This window comes from Phodopus roborovskii, unplaced genomic scaffold, assembly GCF_943737965.1.
Source record: "Phodopus roborovskii unplaced genomic scaffold, PHOROB, whole genome shotgun sequence".
NCBI classification, from domain to species: domain Eukaryota; kingdom Metazoa; phylum Chordata; class Mammalia; order Rodentia; family Cricetidae; genus Phodopus; species Phodopus roborovskii.
In genome coordinates this window covers 6,881,661-6,902,937 of record NW_026126563.1, presented here as the reverse complement: position 1 = coordinate 6,902,937, position 21,277 = coordinate 6,881,661, and the positions used below count along the sequence as shown (strand labels likewise).

The window sequence follows — 21,277 nt, the reverse complement described above, 5'->3', positions numbered from 1 at the left end:
CATTTTCAGATTATCTGGAGATAAGGAAACACACAAGTTACTAAAACTAATCATTTGCAATAACTTCCTATAGTTTGTGTCTGTGACCCTGTTCTGATCCTGGCACAATGGTCTCATTCTAGGATTTTAGGTTCAGAGTGCTCGTTCTATTGTTCTATTGGAACACTTTCTTCAACCACATCACCACCATGATGGATGATATTTATACCTTACTTTATACTACAATAATGAAGGTTTATTTAATCTGAAAATAGGATTACATATACTTTATAGATCTTTTAAGAGGCCTTAAGTCTTATAAATTTGGTCCTTACAATAACACCATAAAACCCTAAAGTACATGACTTTACCCAACACCTATCTGGTGAGCTGATGGTCAGCTGAACTTGTCTGGTCTGTTAGTTAGTGGTCAGCTGGATTACATCTTCATCTACTAATGGTCATCTGGGCTAACAACTAATTCCTTGAACATACAATTTAGTTCTTTATTCATTCTATCATATTGATACTGCTTTAAATTGGAGTTGAGAATTTCAGGCAATCAACTGAAAACCTAAATTTAAAAACACAGTTGGTGGTTTTGTTTTCTGTGCTGGTTCAGGAAAAGCTAGCTAGCCATGGAGAAGACTCTGAGGCCGTGACAATGAATGTGTGTGCAGGGCTCAGCTTCCCTTCCATCCTCGTGCTCTTGGGTTAGCTTCGAGAATATGCTTTGATGTAGCACGTGGCCGACTCCACACCTCCTCAGGAAAGGCTTATCCTTCAGGGTGCAGGTCCCGGCCACGTGGGCCTCTTCACAGTGGCAGCTCAGTCTCTTCAGGGCAGACTGTGCTATGCACTATCCCCACAGGATCGCACACGTCTCTAGGACAGACACATGCCGGGAGCCACTTCCAATGTGGGATTTGGAAACCCACAACTAGACAACTATAGACCCAGGACGCGCCCAGTCACGGACAGCTTGACAGTGCTGCACCCTGCATTGAGTAAAGAAGGCTGGTCTTCTTACATGGTGACAGGGTTAGGCAGGCTGAGCCATGCTAGAGATGGTCCTTTGTAAGACTCAAGACACAGGCTTTGGAAGCCTGTGCTAAACTCATGACAGATTCACAAATGGTTCAGAACACCCATTAAATTCTTATCTTATGTGTAACATCACATGCCTATGACACAGAGTTGAGAATTTTTAAAAGAAAACAATACTTCAAAACATGTTTTCTTATGCTTGCCACATGCCAGGCTGTATGCTATGCAGGACAGAGGATGTCTCTGCCTTGCCGGAACACACAAAGGCCAGTGCTGGTGTGCTCCCCCGGACGAGGCTGGCACTGAGGTCTTACCTTGGTGAGGTCCTTGTACAGCTCTGGGTAGAGAATCGCCATTTCTGGCTTCACGTCTTGGTCCAGCACCAAGGAGAACACTGGGAACATGGTATAGATAGTGGCATACCTAGAAGAGCGAGACATGAGTTTCCCTGATGGGGACCTGCGACACAACAGTGGCCATGCTTCTAGACTCGGCGGTAAGTCAGCCTCAAAACCGGAAAACAATCTTTCTTATAAGAACAAACCCAGCCCCCCCCCCCCATCACTTTAGATCTCTCCTGAGCCCAGCACAGTATAAACCAGACTCTTAAATGAGAGTTTTCTTATTAAACTCTTACTTTTTGGGACAGGACTCTCACAGCCAGGGATAAACGGAAACTTCCTCAGAAGCCCAGGCTGGCCTTGAACGTATGATCTTCCTGCCTCAGCCTTCTGAGTGCTAGGGTTACACAGTGTTGTCCCATATGTCCAGTTTCCTTAATAAAGTTTGACTGACCCTGGCAGACTCACATGCAGCCCATTTAATTCAGAGACAACTTCTTCCACACTAGCCCTCAACACCAAGCCCCCAGCATACCCATGTCTACCTACGACACTTGTCCTTGGGCCTGCACGAAGCCATTCTCGCTGTCATGTTAGGCTACCGTGGAGACACAGACAGAAGGCAAGTTTGAGGATGGCTTTCCATATCGTGTGCCATGCCTCTGTGCCATTCCAGGCTGTGGCTGGGCAGTGCCTTCCTTACAATCGAGTGGTTCCTCACGTGGATAAGCCACACCCACCGAACCACTCGCTCCTTTGTGTAAACACATCTTGGTTATTCCTAATTTGGGTTTATTGCAAATAAAACTGATAAAGCATCCACTGCCCCCTTCCTGACTCAGGGTCTCATTCTGCAGCCACAGCTGGAACGGAACTCATTACATGCCCAAGCTGGCCTCAACTTGTTCTGCTTCAGCCTCACGACTGCTGGGATTATTTACAGACACGCACCCACTATGCTCAGCTTGTCCCAATTTTTGTGCCAATTATCCGTCACTTCTTTGGGTTGGAATGTCACCATGATAGGTTCTAGTCACACAGCAGAGGCATATTTAGTTTAGCTTCTTTTGCATGCCTGTGATTACTGCACTCTGCCAAGCACTTACAAGGAGCCCGTCCAGACGATGCTACCTGAAGCTCCCGGATGAAACTTCCTGATGGATTAAAAACAGGCTCAGCAGATTATGTACATTTCCCAAGGCCACAGCCAAGTGATGGTGGGAGACAGCACACCCGTCTGGGCCTGAGATGTGAGGCCTTCCTTTTCTTCATTGTACCACAAGGAGGGCAGAAACATACTGGCTCCCCAGAGACCCACAGGCTCCTTGCCAGCACCAGTGTGCCGGCACATCAAACAATTATGCTAAGGACTTATCCATAAGAGCTTATCATGGACTCTCTCAGAGTCTTGAAAGAGGGTGACATGCTGCTGTGGGGGCCAAGCCACAGGCACACCTTCTGCCTTGATGCTGTGTTGAGGTTCATGAAGGCAGGACGTCCAGAGAGGGCACCACAATCACCTCGGAGAGCAGATACTGACAGAGGATGGGTGACTCACAGGACCTGACATTTGACGAAGACCCTAACCCCTGTTTCTGGTCATGTTATTAGGAATTCTGGAAGCTGTCCCATGCACCCAGGTGCCTCTCACTGTGCTCACATGCCAAACAGGGATGTCAGGAAGCCGGCCACCTCCATGCTACAATGGCGGGGGCAACAGCAAGGTCGGGGCTTCTACCGTCACTTTCTAGGTTCTTCGTGGTTACAAGAGGGAGGCCTGGTTTGAGGTGAAGGCCACGCCTTGGTGGGCACAGACAGATAGAAAGTGGCAGGGGACAGCTTTTATATTTACTTCTATTTACTCTGTGGTCACTCACTAACAGCCACACTTCTACAACCTCTGGGTATAACGACCCAGGCTGAGGACGGCAACAATGAGTCAGTGGGCAACACCCTTGCGGCACACTACGTTTTCCATGTTCTTGCCTGTAGTCTCATAGTGGCTGTCTATCAATGCAGGGTTTTGTGGTTTGTTGCTGCTAGGGCGGACCAGTCTCAGCTCTCCCAGAGCTATCTACTTCCTACTACCGCTTGCTCCCTGGTTCGTGGCTGGCCCTGTTCCCTTGTGGTAAAGGCGTCCCCACCGGGACAGGGGAAGGCTCAGGAGGCCCGCAGCTGTGGCCTGCCAGCGCCAACCCTGCTGATGGTAGTGTCGGCATGTGCCCGCCTCTTGGCTCTGCCCCTCTCATTATGCTATGGGGCCCTTTTAGAAAACCTCAGATCTGCCGTGGTTCTTGACACAAATTATGGCTTCCCCACGAGAACAAAATCTAGTGCGAAACTTAGCACAGTCTTAAAAGCCTCAAGTGTCCAGGTGCTTTTCAAATTTCTTCCCATGTAACACAAGATTTTTACACAGTTAGTCATCTCAGATGTCTGCGTGCCAAAGGCTACTCAGAACAGCGTGGGCATCGCTCAGTATTGTGCATGTCCTTTCCAAACAGAGGCGCTCACATACGCGAAGCGGAGAGGCGCCAAGGATCGCGTCTCACTTACCCGACCATAAGGAACCCCTGGTATAGAGGGACAGACGCAAAGTAGAAGACTGCAGAAAACACGGCCTAGAAAGACAGACAGACAGACAGACAGAGCACTAAGTTAGAGCACAGGTGCTGCTGGTCGCAATCCCGTGACCGCCCCCCCCCCCAAGTCCAGTGGTCACCTCCCCGACAAGGGCACAGCCCTGGAGAAGCCACTGCCTGCTGCGGCACGCCGGCGTGGGCCTCTACCTGCATGGTGGAGATGATGAGGCCCCTGTGCATGACAAACTGGCCGAGAGCTGCAGAGCGCTTGTAGCTGTTCCGCCCGTGCACCATGAGCAGCCTGCCGATGTGTCTGAACTGTGTGATGGAGAAGTCCGCCGCCAGCGAGGCCTGCTTCCCCTCCTGAGAAACCACAAAGAGCCTCTGAGAATCGCCGCACTCCGACCACTGGCACCGCCTGAGATTTAGAGTTCATCTGGATTGAAGAGCACGAGGGGCAGGGCCTGCTCGACACCAGATACGACAGGGTGGCTGAGGGAGAGGAGCCTGAACCAGAACCTGTCCGTGTGCGCAGGTGTCAGCTGCTGCTCGTAAGAAGGAAGGGTTTAATCTACTACAACGTAGAAAGTAAGAAGGGACGGGGTGGCACTGGCTACGGGGACACCCTATCTCATCACATGGTCCCAGACCTCTCCAAGACGTTGTTCAAACCTCTGTCACTTCACATTTGCAGAAACAATCTCCCTCTGCTTTTCCAAAGCTACCACGAAGGACAGTAGAACAGATCAGCCACAGAAAGAGCCAAAACCAAGTTGTGCAAACTGTCTAGGTCTCGCTACATGTATCTATATTTGGGAGACTACACAGGGAGCAATCAACCTCAACCCTGACCTAGGTGGCAGGGGAAAGGGCACCCTACACAGACAGACAGTGAACCCTGTGAAGCGGGGGGAGGGGCTGAGGGTTAGGGAAGCCCAAGGACGGTGTGCAGGGAATTAGTGATGCTGGAACTGGCCACAAGCACAGAGGGCCTCCAAGAGCTCCTAGGGACACTCCAGCCTGACAAGGGCGCTGAAGGGAGCTACTTCCCTGCTGTTTACCAACAGCTGGGCCTGAAGACCAAAAGGACAGGCGGACTGTTGACCTCCCTCCCAGGATGGGGCTTGGCAGAGCAGGTCAGCTGATGGCGTGCTGCACAAACCCACCTTCCCTTCGATCCCGATCCCACAGTCAGCAGCCTGGATCATGCTCACGTCATTTCCGCCATCACCTGAGAAGTACCATGGGTTGAAGGTTAAGTGAATCATCATCGATTAGATGCCTCTTTTTCTGCTTTTATATACTACTTTTAGGGACTATTAAAAATTCCTGTAATGTAGGTGAAGCCAGTTTTAGAGACATGGCACAATTTTGCTTATAAATGTTGTAAAGTTGGCTGTTTGCCACATTTCACTGTTGACAGGAAGGTGGCATACTATCCCACCACCCACCATGGCCTGGCTGAAGGGCTCACCGATGGCACAGGTGCGCTTTTTGGTATGCTGGCGCAACAGGGTCACGATGTGGGCCTTCTGGGTGGGCGAGCAGCGGCAGCAGACCACGGCAGGGCACTGGCAGGCCAGCTCCACAAGTTCATGCTCGTAGTACCTCAGGCAGACCTGGGAGAGAGTGCTGTGACTCTACTGTCGCCATACAACCCTGGGCTCAAGCAGAATTGTGGGAAAACCTTGGCCTTCCTCAAGTAAGCACAGTTGGCTCTTTTGGGTCTTATTTTTGACACACTGTACCCTGTTCGGGGATAGACAGCTTAGTTGTGCAGGAGGGCAAGATGGGAAGATGGGCAGTGGTGGCTAGTCCCTTAACAGGAAGAGTACAAGGTCTCCTAAAAGTAGTGCATTGTGGGTAGAGAATGGCTCAGTCAGAGGCAAGGGTCAATGGCCACAGGACATTCTGAAGCGTTGCCAGGTTTATGTGACCGTAAGGTGTTCGCGTGCTTCTGAGGCCAGATGGTATATTCCTACGCCACCTTCCCTTAGGCTCTATTCCTATGCATCTTCCTCTAGGATACATTCCTACGCCACCTTCCCCTAGGATACATTCCTACACCATCTTCCCCTGGCTAGATTCCTATGCGGTCTTCCCCTGGCTGCATTCCTATTTTGGTTTCAGTGTTTCCCAAGTGCATGACTGATGGAGACCTTTGCTTGACTGTGATACCAGATACTCAAGGCCCTTTCAAAGTGCCAGGTCCAGTTCTTAATTCCCTACCTTGCTTGAGAAACCCCAATCTCACAGCCCTGTCTAAAGGGCACAGACTCTTAGTCATTATCCAGGAACTCTAAGATCTTTCATGTAATGAAGTACAGGTATTATAGAGCAGATCACATGGCCCAGAAGGCTACCAACAAAAGGAGGGTGCTTATCTCGTGAGAGACCAGAGACCTAACTGCCAGATTCATGGAGGGTGGTGGGTGCACGCTCTGCCAGGAGCTGTAGAAAACTGTCTTTTCCAATGGTGGCCAGGATTCTTGTCAACTTGCTTCTACCTGTCTGCCTGAGAAGGGCCCCTGGCCACTGTCTTCTGTATTTACTCTGATCAGAGGAGGAAGGTGCCTAAAGTCATGTCAAGGACTGCTTTGGGGGCCGCTAGCACCCACTTTCACATACTGCAACTGTCTTAATTGCTTTGGATTTCTCATTTACATCACCTTTAATCTCAGGAAGAGGTGTACTTTTTGTTAGCTATTTACATGATGTTTTAGAACATACCAGAATGTAAAAAAAAAATTTTTTTTCTGTTTTTATAAATAGAAAAGACTACTTGGAACGTAAGGACTAAGTGAAACCCTCACTGTACAAAGATTAAACAGACATCTCCGAACCTTAGCGGAGCTGCAGTGTGGCTCTACAGACACTGGTGTTTGGTAGTACACCAATGTTGTGTGATGCCACAATACAAGGTCCGTGTCCTAAGTGTGTCAGAGCAGCAGAACCAGAACTAGGGAGAAAAGGAGGAGCTGGCGACTCCAACCTTGTGACCATGAAGGTGAACTCCACACAGTTGAGTACAAACGACTGGTCCAGGGGCCTCTCCCACCTGGGTTTTCCTGCAGCCTGCTGCAGGCCCCTATACTCAGGTGCCCTGAGAACAAATGCCAGAGGCTGACCGGAGGGCCCAACAGCTCTACCCAAGTAGCCATGTGTCCCACAAACATGCACCTGGAAACAAACCCTGGTTTGGACAAATGCAGGGTAAATATTGTGGCTGAGCTGTCATAGCCACTGCAGGCCGATGCTATTAACAATGAGCAGGGGACTAAGAGTCAGGAGATGGTAAACTCAAGCAGCTTCAAAACAGGAAGGGACAGAGTATGAGTCAGACATGACCAGCTCATGTCCTTAGGACACATGCCCACACTCAGCCTCACCTCCAGAGAGTTCCCAGATATGACCAGTGCACAATCATGCTTCCTTCTAAACGCGTTCAGCTCCAAATGGGCCTCTCCCCGATTAGTTACCTTCATTGCAGGAAAAAAAGCATCATGAATTAAAAATGTAGGCAATAAAGCAGTGAGACATTTTCAGGGAATCACAGTAAGAGCCATTGGAATTGTATTTCGAAGCTAAAGGCGCTTAACCTTTGAACAGAAGCCCTGTAACAAGGTCCTTACAAATTCTATACCCACACCTCTAACAGGGACTGTTTTCTGATTTGTGGTCATGAAGGCATGGGAGGGCCACTGCTGTTATAAAAGCATCCTTATAAAAATGTAATGATCAAGGGTTTTCTAGCACTTTCTGTAAGATGAGTTATTAAACTGGTGTGTGTGTGTGGGGGTAGGTGGGTACTGTGAGCACTGATGAACATAATTGGCTTATAGCATCACAAACAGCCCCAGAGAATTATAAGCCAGGATACCAGGGCCCAAGGAAGTTGAGTTTCCCTTTCTCACACACCAGGTAAGAGACATAATTACATAGACGGGTTTTATTTAAACATGTTTCTTCATAATATGTGGAAGAATGCAAAATAAATTAATAAAGTTGCTTCTGTCATTTCTGCCATGAGTTTCTACTCATCCCATGCACTTTGGCCTAATGTCTAAAGTACTAAGCAGTCAAAAAGGGTGAAGTCAAGCCATAATGTTGAAATACTCATTTTAGAATGAAAATATGCCAGAAATCAATGTACTGGCTTTGCACATGCTTTCTGAGAAGAGTTTATAGGGCATTAAAATTGATATAGGAGTGAAATAAATTAAAAGTTTCACATGCCCCAAATCAATCTTCAACTCATCTTTAAGTAGGTAGGTTTTATTGTGAAATTTTTAATTTGTGGTGCCATAACTCTGAAAAGTCAACAAAAATTGATCGGAAGTTTTATCAGAAGCATTAATAATTTAATTGCAAATAGTAGTCTTCAGGGCGTAATTTGAGATTCTGATGTTTCAAAATAAAATACATTTACATGTAAATGATACTGAAATAATCATTTCTGTAGGTGCAAGCACTTTATTCAGACAGACACAGACACATGGTGTCTGCTTGCCCACCATCAATCATGACCCAAGGTATGTCTACTTCTTGTGTGAATTAAACGTTTATAACTAGTATGTACAGTAAACATATAAATTCAGACCCCTCTATCATTTTCTTTGTACTAGTTAAAGGACAGGTTTTAATCTAAAACGGCAGCAGGCTAGGTACTTCTTGTGTTTAAAAAGTAAAACAGCATCCCTTGTAAGTTGATTAGAAAATGATTGCAGCAAGCCCATTTAAAATAGGGAGCGACACCTTTATGAGATGTATAAGAGAAAAATGCTTTCCAACTGACACCTTGTTTACCATCAAAATACATTTCAAAGCCATTCAATGCGTATTTACAGGGTAAGAAAACAACTCCAACACTGATTTTGAAAAGGTATTTCTCAATTACCATATAGACAGTTTAAGTGTAATATAAACACTCAACATCTAGCTTGGTATGGGAGCATACATGTTAATCCTAGAACTTGGGAAGCAGAGGTAGGTGGATCTCTGAGTTCAAGGCCAGCCCTGGACTACAGATCGAGTTCCAGAACAGTCAGAGCTATACAGAGAAACCTTGTCTCGGGGAAAAACAAAACAAAACAAACAAACAAACAACAACAACAACAAAAAAAAAAAACCCCAATCCAAACCAAAAACCCCTTGAAACAAAATCAAACAAACAAAAGCCAATTAACAATTCAAAGTGATTTAGAGATGTACTTACTGGCCTGAAAATATGAATGTCTTGAGTTCTGGACACCAAGTGTGAGCTTTTGGCAATGCAAGTAGCTGTCTCCAGCTTATCACCTGTTAGCATCCAAATCTAGGGGGAAAAATGTGAGCTTGTGAACTTCAATAATATGATTTCATTTCTTTACAGCATCTCTGGTGCACAGATGTCTGTCTGTACGCCACTCTCATAGGATTTCCACAACAGGGCCGAGGTTAAGCAAGCCAAGAGCGCACTGAGTCCCACTGAGAAATGAAATGTGGTGACGTCCATGATCCTTGAAATGGAGAAAGTTCTGACCCAGGCTCCTCAAGGGCGTTTTGCTGAATGACATCAGCTGAATACAAAGAGTAGGTACTGCACAATCCCCCACACATGAGGAGTCCAGAGAAGCCACATTCGCAGAGGTGAGGACTGAGAGCTTAGGTGGGGGAGTTTCAGGCTGGGGAGATGGAGAGCTACGGGCATGGGGGCAGCAATGGCTGCAGAGAATTCAGCTGTGTACTACTGTTGTGGAATAGTACTTTAACTATGTAAAGATGTGTTGTATTTGTTTATGTAGCAGGATATTTATGCTGCTATTTAGTGATGTAAAGTTGTGTTGCTTTGCCTGCCTAAGGCACCTGATCTGTCTAATGAAACACTGAAAAGCCAGTAGCTATGCAGAGGAGGAGAGGCGGGCTAGAGGGTAGAGGGGGTAAGTACGAGGGAGAACCTCGGCTCGAGACAGAAGAGAACGAGGGAGATGCTTGGGGTCAGAGAGCCAGACAGCTGCCAGACAAACACAGAAGCAGCAGAAAAAGTAAGACATACAAAATGAAAGAAAGGCAAAAAGTCTCAAGGCAAACCACAGATGAAGAAAAGCAGGTTTATTAAATTATAAGAGCTATGGGACAAGTGTAGGATAAGGAAGGCCAGGCATTAATAACCAATAATGAGTCTCTGTGTCATGACTTGGGGGCTGGAGGTCCCAGAAAGACTGGTACACCTACAAGGGGCTAGAAGGCAACCACGGCTGTGTGTTCTGCACCACACAACACAGAGTTCGAGTTTGCTTAGGGAGAACAAGCCAGGATGGTGTGCAGGCATGCAGCTGAGGCTGATGCAGGAGCCCGAAGGTGTGGGAAGGCAGTGCACAGCCAGAAGGCCACACAGGCCTTCATGTCCACATAGTGCTTCAGCTGGGAGGTGACCTTCAAACGGCCTGATGGAGCCCAGACAAACCAAAATGCACTTAAATCAAGTCTCAGACTGCTACTTCGACATTAAAAAAGCTGCACACACACGGACAATGCACTGTCAAGGCATATACTTGGACTCCTGCTGCTTAAATTGTAGGTCAGGACTTTGTATGTAATCATGTACCTAACTACCTGTGAGGATGGCTGTAAAAAAAAAAAATGGCAATAAAAAGGTTTCTGAGTATGCAATCAACAAAATGTAACTTAAAATCAAATGTATAAAGAGCCCACAGTGCTTTGGGCAGCGCTTGCCTGGAAGCCCCGTAGGACGGTGCTGCAGACTGGGTTCTTAGCACATACACCCCACACCGTGCAATATCCATGAACACACTGAGTGCTGCAGCTCAGACGCCAGACCACTGGAGGCAGCACTTTACTGTACAAACTTTTCTCCTTGTTAATGCTACAATAAAGCCATTCCTCAGTATATAAATGTCTGGGTTGTATCAGAGTGTGTTAGAATGTTTAATTTTATAAGTTGCTGTTTTAGTTGCTGATGTGAGTTTCCTAAAAAAAAAAAAAAAAAAAAAAGGGGCAACCAATTTTGGCTTGGAAGTGGACAGAATTCCTAATTTCTGATGGGGTCCTAAGCAAATCCGTGCCCCAGCCCCTCATTATGTATTTATGCAAAATGGCATTCATAACTTAAAATAAAATAGATGTCTACTTTGAAAACTGCTGAAGATGCTCTACACATACTGCTGTATCAAATATTCAGCCAAGGCTTAATTCTTTATATTAAAATAAATAAGGACATTAATCTCATTAGTATGTAAATTGGCTCATCTTTAGTAAATGGCAAAATCATAATAAAGAACTGTCTTAAAATAAATTTCTTTATGCTTTATAGTCAGTAAATTGTTTGTAAGACTGTTTTGTATACACTCAGGGTCATGTAAAAAAGTCTCTCAGGCAAAAAGGGATCATGAGTAGAAAAGCTTGGAAAGTGCTGATGGTGACGGGGTAAATGCCCAGGGTGTCCATGCAGAGCTCTGTGACGGGGTAAATGCCCAGGGTGTCCATGCAGAGCTCTGTGACGGGGTAAATGCCCAGGGTGTCCATGCAGAGTAGCAGGAAGCCCTTGCATTACTAACTTCATCATCATCAGAGCCTCAGACTTTATCACATGGAAAGGTGCACTATGGGAGCAGGAAACAGATAAGCCCAGATGGCACACCCGTGTGTGCAATCAGCGTACTTTCACTAGCTTTACTGCACCTACGATTAGGAACTATGACTATGTGAGCAGCAACCACAGCGTGCACTGAGCCTGTCACTCAGGAGGCACAGTGAGGCATGGCTGACAAGCACGACCTTCCCTTCTCCAGTCTAGTCAAGTGGGATGTGGAGGGCAAGGCCCCCACACACAGGTGGTACTCACTGTCACACTACAACACCCAAGTCCTATACCAAGGGACCTTGCTACCTTACTATTGATAATCTAGCAGGCAGTCCTATAGTCGGCCATAGGTTACTTCAACACTCAGCCATTTCTAACCATAACCTAACCTAACCTAACCTAACCTAACCCAACCCAACCCTAAGAAGCAGCGCCCCCCAAATGAAAACTGACCCTGTAAACGCTAGATTTAGACACAGATGAGTGAGGAAGGGCACTGTGGCTCAGCAGGGAGGGAGAATGTCCAGGGAAAATGCTGCCCTGAAACCAAGTCCACTGGGGAAGGGGCTGACCCTCACAGCTCACGGCAGGAATGAATGGCAGCTGGATTCCTGCAAACACTGTTTTCCAAATGCCAAGAGCTGCACAATGGAGCAGCTGGGGAGCTGAGCATTGTGTGGGCAAGGGGAGGCCTGGGAGGGAGGGAAGTCTCCTGAGAGACTGGTCACAAGTGGCCAGGAAGGAAGAACTCATGTGTGGTGTCACGAGGTGCAGGCAGAAAAACAAAACAAAACAACAACAAACAACACTTCTGCACCCGAATCTGCATTCTTGCATGCCCCTGCAGGAAGGGTCCCAGGGCTGTACTCAAGACCGCACGAAAGTGCAACAGCAGCTTATCGCTGCGGCCTTCTAACTCTGTGGCAAGGGACGCACACTGCTTCTGAAGCACAGCTAGCTGAACAGTAACAGCTTCCGAGTGACCCTGCCCAGCCTCTGGTTTCTGTCTACTCCATCTCTGGAGCAGCGTGTGAGGACTCAACATGAGAGGGCTCAGTAAGCGCGACTCGAAACCTGCACAAAGCTGGGCCTCTCCCACCTAACCTCCTGGTTATGGTTACACAGGCTACTTCAAGGAGGTTTCTGTTCCCGTCTGATGGTGAGGAAATAATCAACAAGGCAAGTGTGACTGAAGGCCGTGTGCACGGGCCAGAAGCTGGCAGGCCCTGACACTACCCTACCTAACACTATCCTAGGAAGTGCATGTGTCACTGGCAGGGACAGGGTTGAAGCCCTGCTTCAGAAAGGCTATGCCTTCTTGAATGTGGAAAGACAGTGATGGGAGGTGTCATTCTGTAAGTATGCTTCTCTTATTGGTTAACAAATAAAGCATTGCTGGCAAATAGGAAGGCAAGATAGGCGGGCCTAGGAGACAAGGAGGATTCTGGGAGATGTAAGGGAGGAGATGAAGAGGTAGAGACTTGAGAGGAAGAGGTCTAGACCCTCTCTGGTAAGATAAGACCATGCGGAAACACTTAGATTAATAGAAATGGGTTAATATTTAAGACAGAGCTAGCCAATAAGAAACATTAGTAACAGGCCAACAGCTTTATATCTAATACAGCGTCTCTGTGTGTTAATTGGGGCTGAGGTGGCTGTGGGACCAGGATGGTGGGAAAACTGCTCCTAACAAGATAGAGTCAGAGGTAAGACTGGAGTAGGGCATTGTGGAGACCTCTGGAGCCAGGACAAGCAGGATGATGATGAGGAAGATGTCTTTTGCACCCCCCCCCCCACGGAGTGCATGGACAGTGTTTCAAGGAAAAACTGAGTTTGATTCAGTAAGAAAGCAGTGTTGGCAGTCAGAGGCTGCAGGCTGCACCTTGATCCCTGCATTCCGCAGCATCTCCAGTGTGGGCCTCACATCAGCCTGCAGCTGGTCCTCCACCCCAGTGAGACACAACAGCTCCATCTCCCTCTCCAGGCTTTCCACAACTGCAGCAACTTTCAGGGTCCGGTCATGGATGCTCAGTTTGGCTTGACTGTATCGGCTCTGGGGACAGAAGAAACAGGTATGCAGATATGTGCATGCTTCATGTGAACGACTGTATCAGCTCTGACGGCACAGGGGACAAGCAAACGTGTGTAAATGCTCTCTCTTTGTGGAGTGAGTTGGATCTAGGGGTCAGAGGTAACATGCTGTACAAATGCTAGGTATAAGTGCTCTAAATATTTGTAATTATTTACTATGTGAAAATTTATTAACTCTGGTTGAACTTTCCCTAATATGGAAACATGACATAATTAAGGCAGACATACCCTGAGCAATGACATCACACTAAAAAAGCTTCAGACTTTGGAGTGCTGGGACTTGGGGGCTCTGGACAACTTAATCTGTCATCTACTATGCAGATATCCCAGAACCCTGAGCAATGACATCATAATACAGCAAGCTTCAGCATTGAATTTAGGGCATGGATAATTTAAATTGCCATCTATGCAGATACCGCAGGATCCAGACAGCTGCAAGGCCGGAAGCACTTCTGAGGCACACTCAGTCTCTGCTGAGGAGATGACACTGCAGGTCCCCAGTCACTCTGCAGCCTGTGCCCCCACACTTTACAATGGCACAGGAAGGCTGAGCTTCCGTGGGGAAACCAAGGCCTCCTCAGGAGGGAAGGCTTCAGTGACAGGGGCTGAACAACTCACTTCGAAGTCCTGGTACTGCTCTTCCGTCAGGGCCCTCTTTGCCACCACAAGGGTGCGCAGCCCCTCACGTGCCATGTTTCCACACTGAAAAGAAAGGGGTCTTGGTTGTGGCTCCCTGAGTGCCTGAGCTGGCAGCCATCGGGCCTCGGGGACTCTCCGGCAGGCCCACTGCAGGGAAGCACAGGAACTTGAAGGACCACAGACCACAGCAAAGCTGCGAGAGGAAACCGGCAGGACAGGGCTTCAAGTTCTCCCTACCACTATGTCCCAGCCCACAGCACGTCTCTACCGACTGCCCCACCGAGGGGGTGGGGAGGGACAGAGGTGTAATATGGGTGGGCTGGGAATCACAGCAGCCTGTGTTGTTGGGCAGAGCATCGAGCGTCTGCGTCAGTTTCATCTCAGGAACTGCTTCAGCAGGGGCTCTTCTGGAGTGGCATTAGTCCCCTGCTGTAAAGGCGCATGTCAGTGCCTGGCAGAAATGCAGCACCACAAACATGTGCAGGGTTGATCACGCAGGGTCACCCTGCGCACCAGGCTCGGGGCTCAGGTCTTAACTGGAAAAGGAGAGAGGAGGCCATGGATGAGTAATCACCCTTTTTCTATAATAAATGAAAAGCGGGAAGACATCCGATAGGTGTGCGAAAAGATGCTAATCCCATTTATTGTGCAGAGTAACTAAGATAGGATACTGTTTTCCCTTCCTAAAGGCAGGAAGTTTAGCTGGGTTAGGGTACAATGCTGGCTGCGCTCTAGGCAGCCAGGGACTCATTTCAAAGTCTAAGTTGCTCCAGTGCTAAGCATGTCACTTTTAACAGTGTGATTCTAAACAAAGGGGCTCTTGCCAAACTGTAGGCAGGGATCAGGCTCCAAGGAGCCCGGATCCACGTGCATGTTAACAAACACACCCTGAACTTCGCTAAACCACCTTTTACTTTGCTCTTGGTAAAGTGAACGGCTTTCAGGCAACAGCAGAACTGTGACACACATTCTGTTGGCGAAGAGGCAGAAGATTTATCTGCGGCAAGCAAACAGTGTGAACAAACAAATGCACATAGGATTTTTAATGAAGTTATCTTTCTGAACAACAATCTGACATTATCTGTCTGTTGCAAGACATTTATTGATTTGACCTCATAAAGCTAAATAAATTAAACAAGTATTTTACAATTAATTGCATGTCATTATGACCAAAAGTAATTTTTATGGCATTTTACTAGGTCTTCAGGGAGTTTAATTTATTCATGTCTCTGATTAAATCAAAGTGCCCGGAAGGAGATATTGATTCATATTGCCAGGACCATCGTGAATATCGGGTGTGGCTGCTGTGCTGACAGGCCATCTCTGCAGTCTGACAGTGGAACAGGACATCAGGGCACCTGGAGTAATGTGTACACAGGAAGGTGCTACAATCCTAGCAACCTTAGTTTTACTTTTAAATCCAATTACTGATCAATAAACAACTTTAGCAATATTATAGCCCCACAAGGCTAACTTTAAATATACTTGTTTAGGAATAAAGAGAACAAATTAGATTAAAACACAAATTAAAGTCCTTGCAATATTGTTACAACAATAACACACACACACTTCATACACTAAACCTGCACAATTTATATACTAAACAAAAATGGAATTATTTCTATAGGAAGCAGAGTTTGTATAACTAACCAGGGTTTTAGCCTTTATATGTACAAACCTGGAAGGAACTACAAATACCCAGAGAATTTAGTGGAAAAATATTACCACCCCTGGGCACCTGTCCATGTCTGGCTTGCGACGGCGATGGGGAGACTCACTGCAATGGTGCAAGTGCAGAGAACACACTGCTTTTCCGCTGTTATCTTACTCCAGTTCATGAAGACATTTGTGCACGCTGAGAATAGCTTGCTTACCTCCTCTTCAAGCCAGTCATTGTACTGGACAATGGTGGACATTGCGACATCTGCACCTTTCATATAGAATGTGATTTCTGCTGTGGATTCATCCTGTAGTAGGGTAAGAACAGACACAGAAGACAGCTGGGCTGCACTGCTCCCTGTGAATAACCACTGACCTGAAGGAGGATGCTCTGGAGGAAGCAGGTCTTAGAGAAAGGACCAGGGAGGCAGGGAGAGCCAAGGTCAGCAAACACCTGAGATGCTGAACTTTAATTCTTGAGACAGATCTGGTCTACAGTGTAACTATTAATGCTCTCCACTTTCCCAAATGTGATGAAATTTCACTATTTAGCAAATGAAATTCCAAAATACACTTTTGGTACTGGTTAAGAAAACCAGAATAAAGGTAGGTAGTAGTAAAGTTAAAATACAATTTTAATTAAAATATTACTACTGTCCTCTACTTGTTCTGCTTCAGCGGTTGCAGGAGATGGAGCCATACTAGATTCTCAGGTCATGTATTACTGAGGTGTGTGTGTGTGTGTGTGTGTGTGTGTGTTTGTGTGTGTGTTTTAAAATGAACAATAACACAATATTTGACCTTAACATTTTCTGGGGGGAAGTTTGGTATCGATTGAGAGTGCCTGGGAAACAGTGACTGGACTAAGGGGTGTGTGAGGGTATCGATTGAGAGTGCCTGGGAAACAGTGACTAGACTAAGGGGTGTGTGAGGGTATCGAATGAGAGTGCCTGGGACGCAGTGACTGGACTAAGGGGTGGGTGGTGAGCACAGCAGGTAAGGGCACGACATACTCTGACGATGATGCCCATCCGCTTGCTCTCCGAGGTGAAGGGGAACATCTGTAGGATGCAGTAGGTCAAGACCTGGCCACTGGGGGTCTTCAGCTGCATGGAAGCCAGGTCCCTGCTGACCAGAGTGAGCCCGACACTCTCCGTCCATCGCACCAGTGCCACCTGAGGAGACCAGAGTGTGTGAGGAACCACGTGAAGACACACACACACACACACACACACACACACACACACACAACCGAGACACAGATGATGCAGAGAAACGAAGCGTGACGCCTTTCATTTCTCTCCCCGTGCTTTAGCAGGCAAACACGAAATGGTTTGTTAGAAAGAAGACCCTTTGCAATGTGTACTGACTGGATCCCCACGGCAGTTGGCTTTGGACCCTGTGAAGGATCTCCCACAACCCACCCTGGACTTGAGTCTCATGATTTGTTCCGATTCACCACCTGCGGTTCTATAGACTTCTAGGGAGACAACAGTTTTACAGCCTCTTCACCCTTTTTGTCCTAATAGAAAAGATAAGCTGAGAGCTGATTAATGAACTCCTGATACCGAACACCAGGGCGCCTACGTAACGGTCACAAATGTAAGGAAGGCTGCCCTGGTTTCATTCTGTTGCTGTGGTGAAACACTGGCTCCTGGGAGCCACATGAGGAAGTAGCTTACTTGGCTTAGACTTCTAGGTCACATGACTAAGGGACATCAGGGCAGAAGCCGTGGGGACACATGCTTGATGGCTCACTGGCAGCCTACGTGTGACGGCTTTCTAATATACCCAGGACCACCTGTTCAAGGACGACAGCACTTATAGTGGGCTGGGCCTTCCTGCAACCGTCCTTACAGAAATGCTCGCAGATCAGTATGAGAAAAAGATTACTCACTTGAGACTCTATTCTGGGTGACTTTAGTCCGTGTCCAGTGGACAATTAATGACAGCTAGATGTCTAGTCTGGGCTCTGAGCCCTGAGTATGGCTGTGATGCCCAGAAGTTCTGGGTCTAGTTCTTTCTTTTGTCAGATTTGCTTTCCTCTGTGATGTGAAAAGGACACCTGCACCCTGTCCTGAGGCTGAAATGATGTAAGTAAATTCCTGTTCATGTAGATGTTCAAACATAGGAGCTATTCTTATTTATAGCTGTTTATTGCAAAATTTAAAAGTCATTAGTGGCAAACTTAATTTTAAGTTAATAGTGAACGGTCTTTGTGACTCTGTCTGAAAAAGGGGTTATCTCTGAAGCAACCTGATCACAGAGTTAAAATAGCACTTAACCCTCTCAGCACCTAAAGGGTGCCAGCTCAGCCCAACGGGGCCACGGCTTTCCTCAGTGGGTTTGTGGTGCAGCCTCCCCTTGCTTCGGTCCTGCAGATGAAGCTTTGCCAGTGGCCAGGAGTGCATGGTTCTTGTGGAGCATGAACCTCTCTTGGGGAAGAGTGGGATTGTCTAAGTATTATGTATTCACTTCTACCACTGCTTAGGAATCGTTTAAAAATGAAGGTTTCTAAGTAATTTCCCACAAACCAACTACATAATACTTGCCCCCTTCTTTGTTAAGAGTCTGGAATGGGCAGCTGCTTCTTTACCTTTAATGCGGCGCATGCATGAGCGCCGGGACACTCGACCAGAACTACCTGGGGGTTGTTTAGGACAGAAGAGTTTGTGGGATGTGATGCCCAGCGCTCCCTACAAGGTGAAGTGGGCGGCCTTCTCCCCTGTGGTGTGGCAGAAAGGGACTGGCAGGCCTGCTCTCTTCATGAGGCCTCTCCTGGGCTCTTTGTGCTCTCAAGTGGCGTTTCCTGAAGGAGTGGACTGCATTAGTATGAGGGTTGTTGAAGGTGATAAACAACCTTCGACAGTTCTAAGTTACCAGTCACAAATGATATGCGGTGCACTATCTCGTTACAGTGTTTTGATACAGAGTGAAACTACGGTCAAACTGTAAACCGGACTCACAGCAGGAGATATGACAGAACACCAAGCTAGAGCAAACCAAAGCGCTGGACTCTGCACTCTGAAGAACTGCACTCACCTCTGCTGCATTTGAAGAGTACACTGTGCGGGTGGGACACATGCAGACACTGCCCTCATCAACCTGAGTCCTCCTGTCCTCTCTCAACACGTAACTGACAGTTTCCCTTTTTGTAAAACACCCTGCAATCAGTAACCTTCAACTCTGCTCCCTTTGCTAGTCAGTAAGATCTCTGTGCCTTCTCCCAGAAGATAAATCACACACACCGTAACAGAATGTCCAGGGCTGGTCAAGGACTGAGAGAACTAGGCATCCGGAAATTGTTTGCTTTGTGATTCCTGTTTGTGAGGAGTCAGTGCAGGGTTTGTCTTCTAAGGCGGCCTCTGACAAGGCCACCAAGTCACTGTATCTCTGCAGCCTTGTCATCTTTACTGGGGACAGACACTGCGTGCAGACCCGTGTGGCCGCAGGAGGATGTGCCTATGAAAATCAAATGGCTTTCTATGTCAAGTCTTGGAGTTGTTTATCACAAAGCAGCAGCAGCAGCATCGGCTGCTGTCTGCTGGTTAAGAAGGTGCAGAGAACGTTTGATGGTGCGTACAGTGCAGCTGGAACCAAAGCTCTTACTCCGAATCTCCAGGTTCCGGGAAGAGAAGGAAGAACATCCCCCGGTGATCTAGTACCGTAGCTGAGAGCATCAACAGCTGGCTCCAAACTACAGTACCGAGGAAGACATGAGATGTTAGGAGAATAACCCCATCTAGAGGAAAGGCTGGCACCTGACCACAGTGCCTCTCCCTATCCACGAGAATGACTCCGTGAGCTGCAGATGATCTAATATGCCAAGGTTCATTTTCAATTTGCAGTGAAAGGTTACTATTACACTGTGACCCGTAAATTGCATCTTTCCGTGAGTACCCTATCATCTCACAGTGCCCCACTGCAGTCAGGACCAGGCTTTCTATATTTGGTTACCCACATCTGTTTATTATTTAGTTTATGCTTGGCTTCACAGCTCCGTTTGAGTTAGCAGCTTATAACAAAAATCGTTCAGCTACTTACACCTAGCCCAGCATTCCATCCAAAAAGTTTAATCACAGGGAGGATCACCTATCTATATCCAGCCAAGCAAGTCAGAGTTAAGTCCCAAAACAGGGACGTTAATTATTGTCCAGTGTGACCTGCTTGGTATTGGGCAGAATTCCTTTGATCATACAAAGTTAAACAGGTGACTGGAGGAAATGGTCTTGCAGGAGAACTGCTGTGAATTCAGACCGTGCCGTTCACTGCCGTTCCCTAACACAAGTCTAGCTGCCAACTCCCGGGGGCAGCTGTCCCTACCCTCAGCACCCTTGATCCAGCTCTAGCCTGAGCTTTGAACCCTGGCGCAGTTACTGGAGAACTGTGCGATGAAGGAGATCTCCAGTGAAGTCTCTGTATCTGAAACAGATCGGATGTATTCTTCTGACGACTTGTATCTGATGACATTACGTATAAAAATAAAAGCAAAGATACCTTCAGTGGCACTGGCAGCTAGAGTCTATCTTCTTTCAACAATTAAAGAGATATTTGGGGGACTACGGATGAGCCTCCATTATAGAACGAAAGAAAACAAAACCTACATCCTTTAGAAAAGCGTGCTTTAGGAAAGCATGTCATATGCTCCGAAGGGACAGATAACATTATCACAGAAATGCAGCACTATTACACATCTCTAAGTTTCAGGGGCTGTGGTCCTTTTCATGTTTCAACTTGTATCCTTGAGAATGACTGCCTGTAAAAGTGGAGGGAAAGTGAATATAAGATATGTCTGTGGCATCCCCATATGCACAGAAAACAAGGCAACGTTTAAATATGGAAAGGAGCACTAGAGGGGGTCAGAAGCCCAAGTATAAAACAAGTATCTGTGACCCCACTGTGAGAAGTACATCATGGAAAGAGCATGGAAAACGCTGTCGTGCAAAAGCATAATTTATACAGGCCTTTCACCCTCAAGGAGGGGGGCGCAATACTCCTTTGACAGCTGCTGTTTTGATACATTTTTGTTGTTACTATTTTTTGAGACAGGGTCTCTCCACAAAACCCTGACTGTCCTGGAACTCACTATGTAGACCAAGCTGGAATCAAACTCACAGAGATCCCCTGCCTCTGCCTCCTGAGTGCCACCACACCTGGCTGACAAAGAATGCAGCGTTAAATGAGGAAAAGAAAGGGTGGCCTTCCGTGGAGGCCTGGGGAAAAAGGCTGCTGCTCCTGTGGACCCTGATGTGATGTAATGCAGGGTGCTCTCTTCCTTCCAGGTTCCCAGCCCCATCCACCTCGCCTGCCACCTCCTAAAGCATCATCAAAACATGGGAAGTGAGAAACTGCCCTGT

The 21,277-nt window shown here is 47.2% G+C and overlaps 2 protein-coding genes across 3 annotated transcripts in view; one reads left to right on the top strand and one right to left on the bottom strand.

Annotated features, from left to right (window-relative positions):
* The window catches only part of Pard6g (par-6 family cell polarity regulator gamma), a 1,244,350-nt gene that overhangs the window by 609,875 nt on the left and 613,198 nt on the right, over positions 1-21,277 (top strand). The gene's annotated exons all lie outside the window — the stretch shown is intronic.
* Atp9b (ATPase phospholipid transporting 9B (putative)) overlaps positions 1-21,277 on the bottom strand; it is a 166,331-nt gene that overhangs the window by 9,603 nt on the left and 135,451 nt on the right. For both annotated transcript variants that reach the window (XM_051202233.1, XM_051202234.1), the window contains exons 16-26: positions 16,934-17,095; positions 16,136-16,228; positions 14,241-14,324; positions 13,414-13,584; positions 9,165-9,263; positions 7,339-7,428; positions 5,424-5,568; positions 5,116-5,180; positions 4,157-4,312; positions 3,924-3,988; positions 1,341-1,449 (exon numbers count right to left, since the gene is read on the bottom strand). In XM_051202233.1, the coding sequence (XP_051058190.1) occupies positions 1,341-1,449; positions 3,924-3,988; positions 4,157-4,312; positions 5,116-5,180; positions 5,424-5,568; positions 7,339-7,428; positions 9,165-9,263; positions 13,414-13,584; positions 14,241-14,324; positions 16,136-16,228; positions 16,934-17,095 (1,239 nt within the window). The remainder of the gene's footprint in view (positions 1-1,340; positions 1,450-3,923; positions 3,989-4,156; positions 4,313-5,115; positions 5,181-5,423; positions 5,569-7,338; positions 7,429-9,164; positions 9,264-13,413; positions 13,585-14,240; positions 14,325-16,135; positions 16,229-16,933; positions 17,096-21,277) is intronic.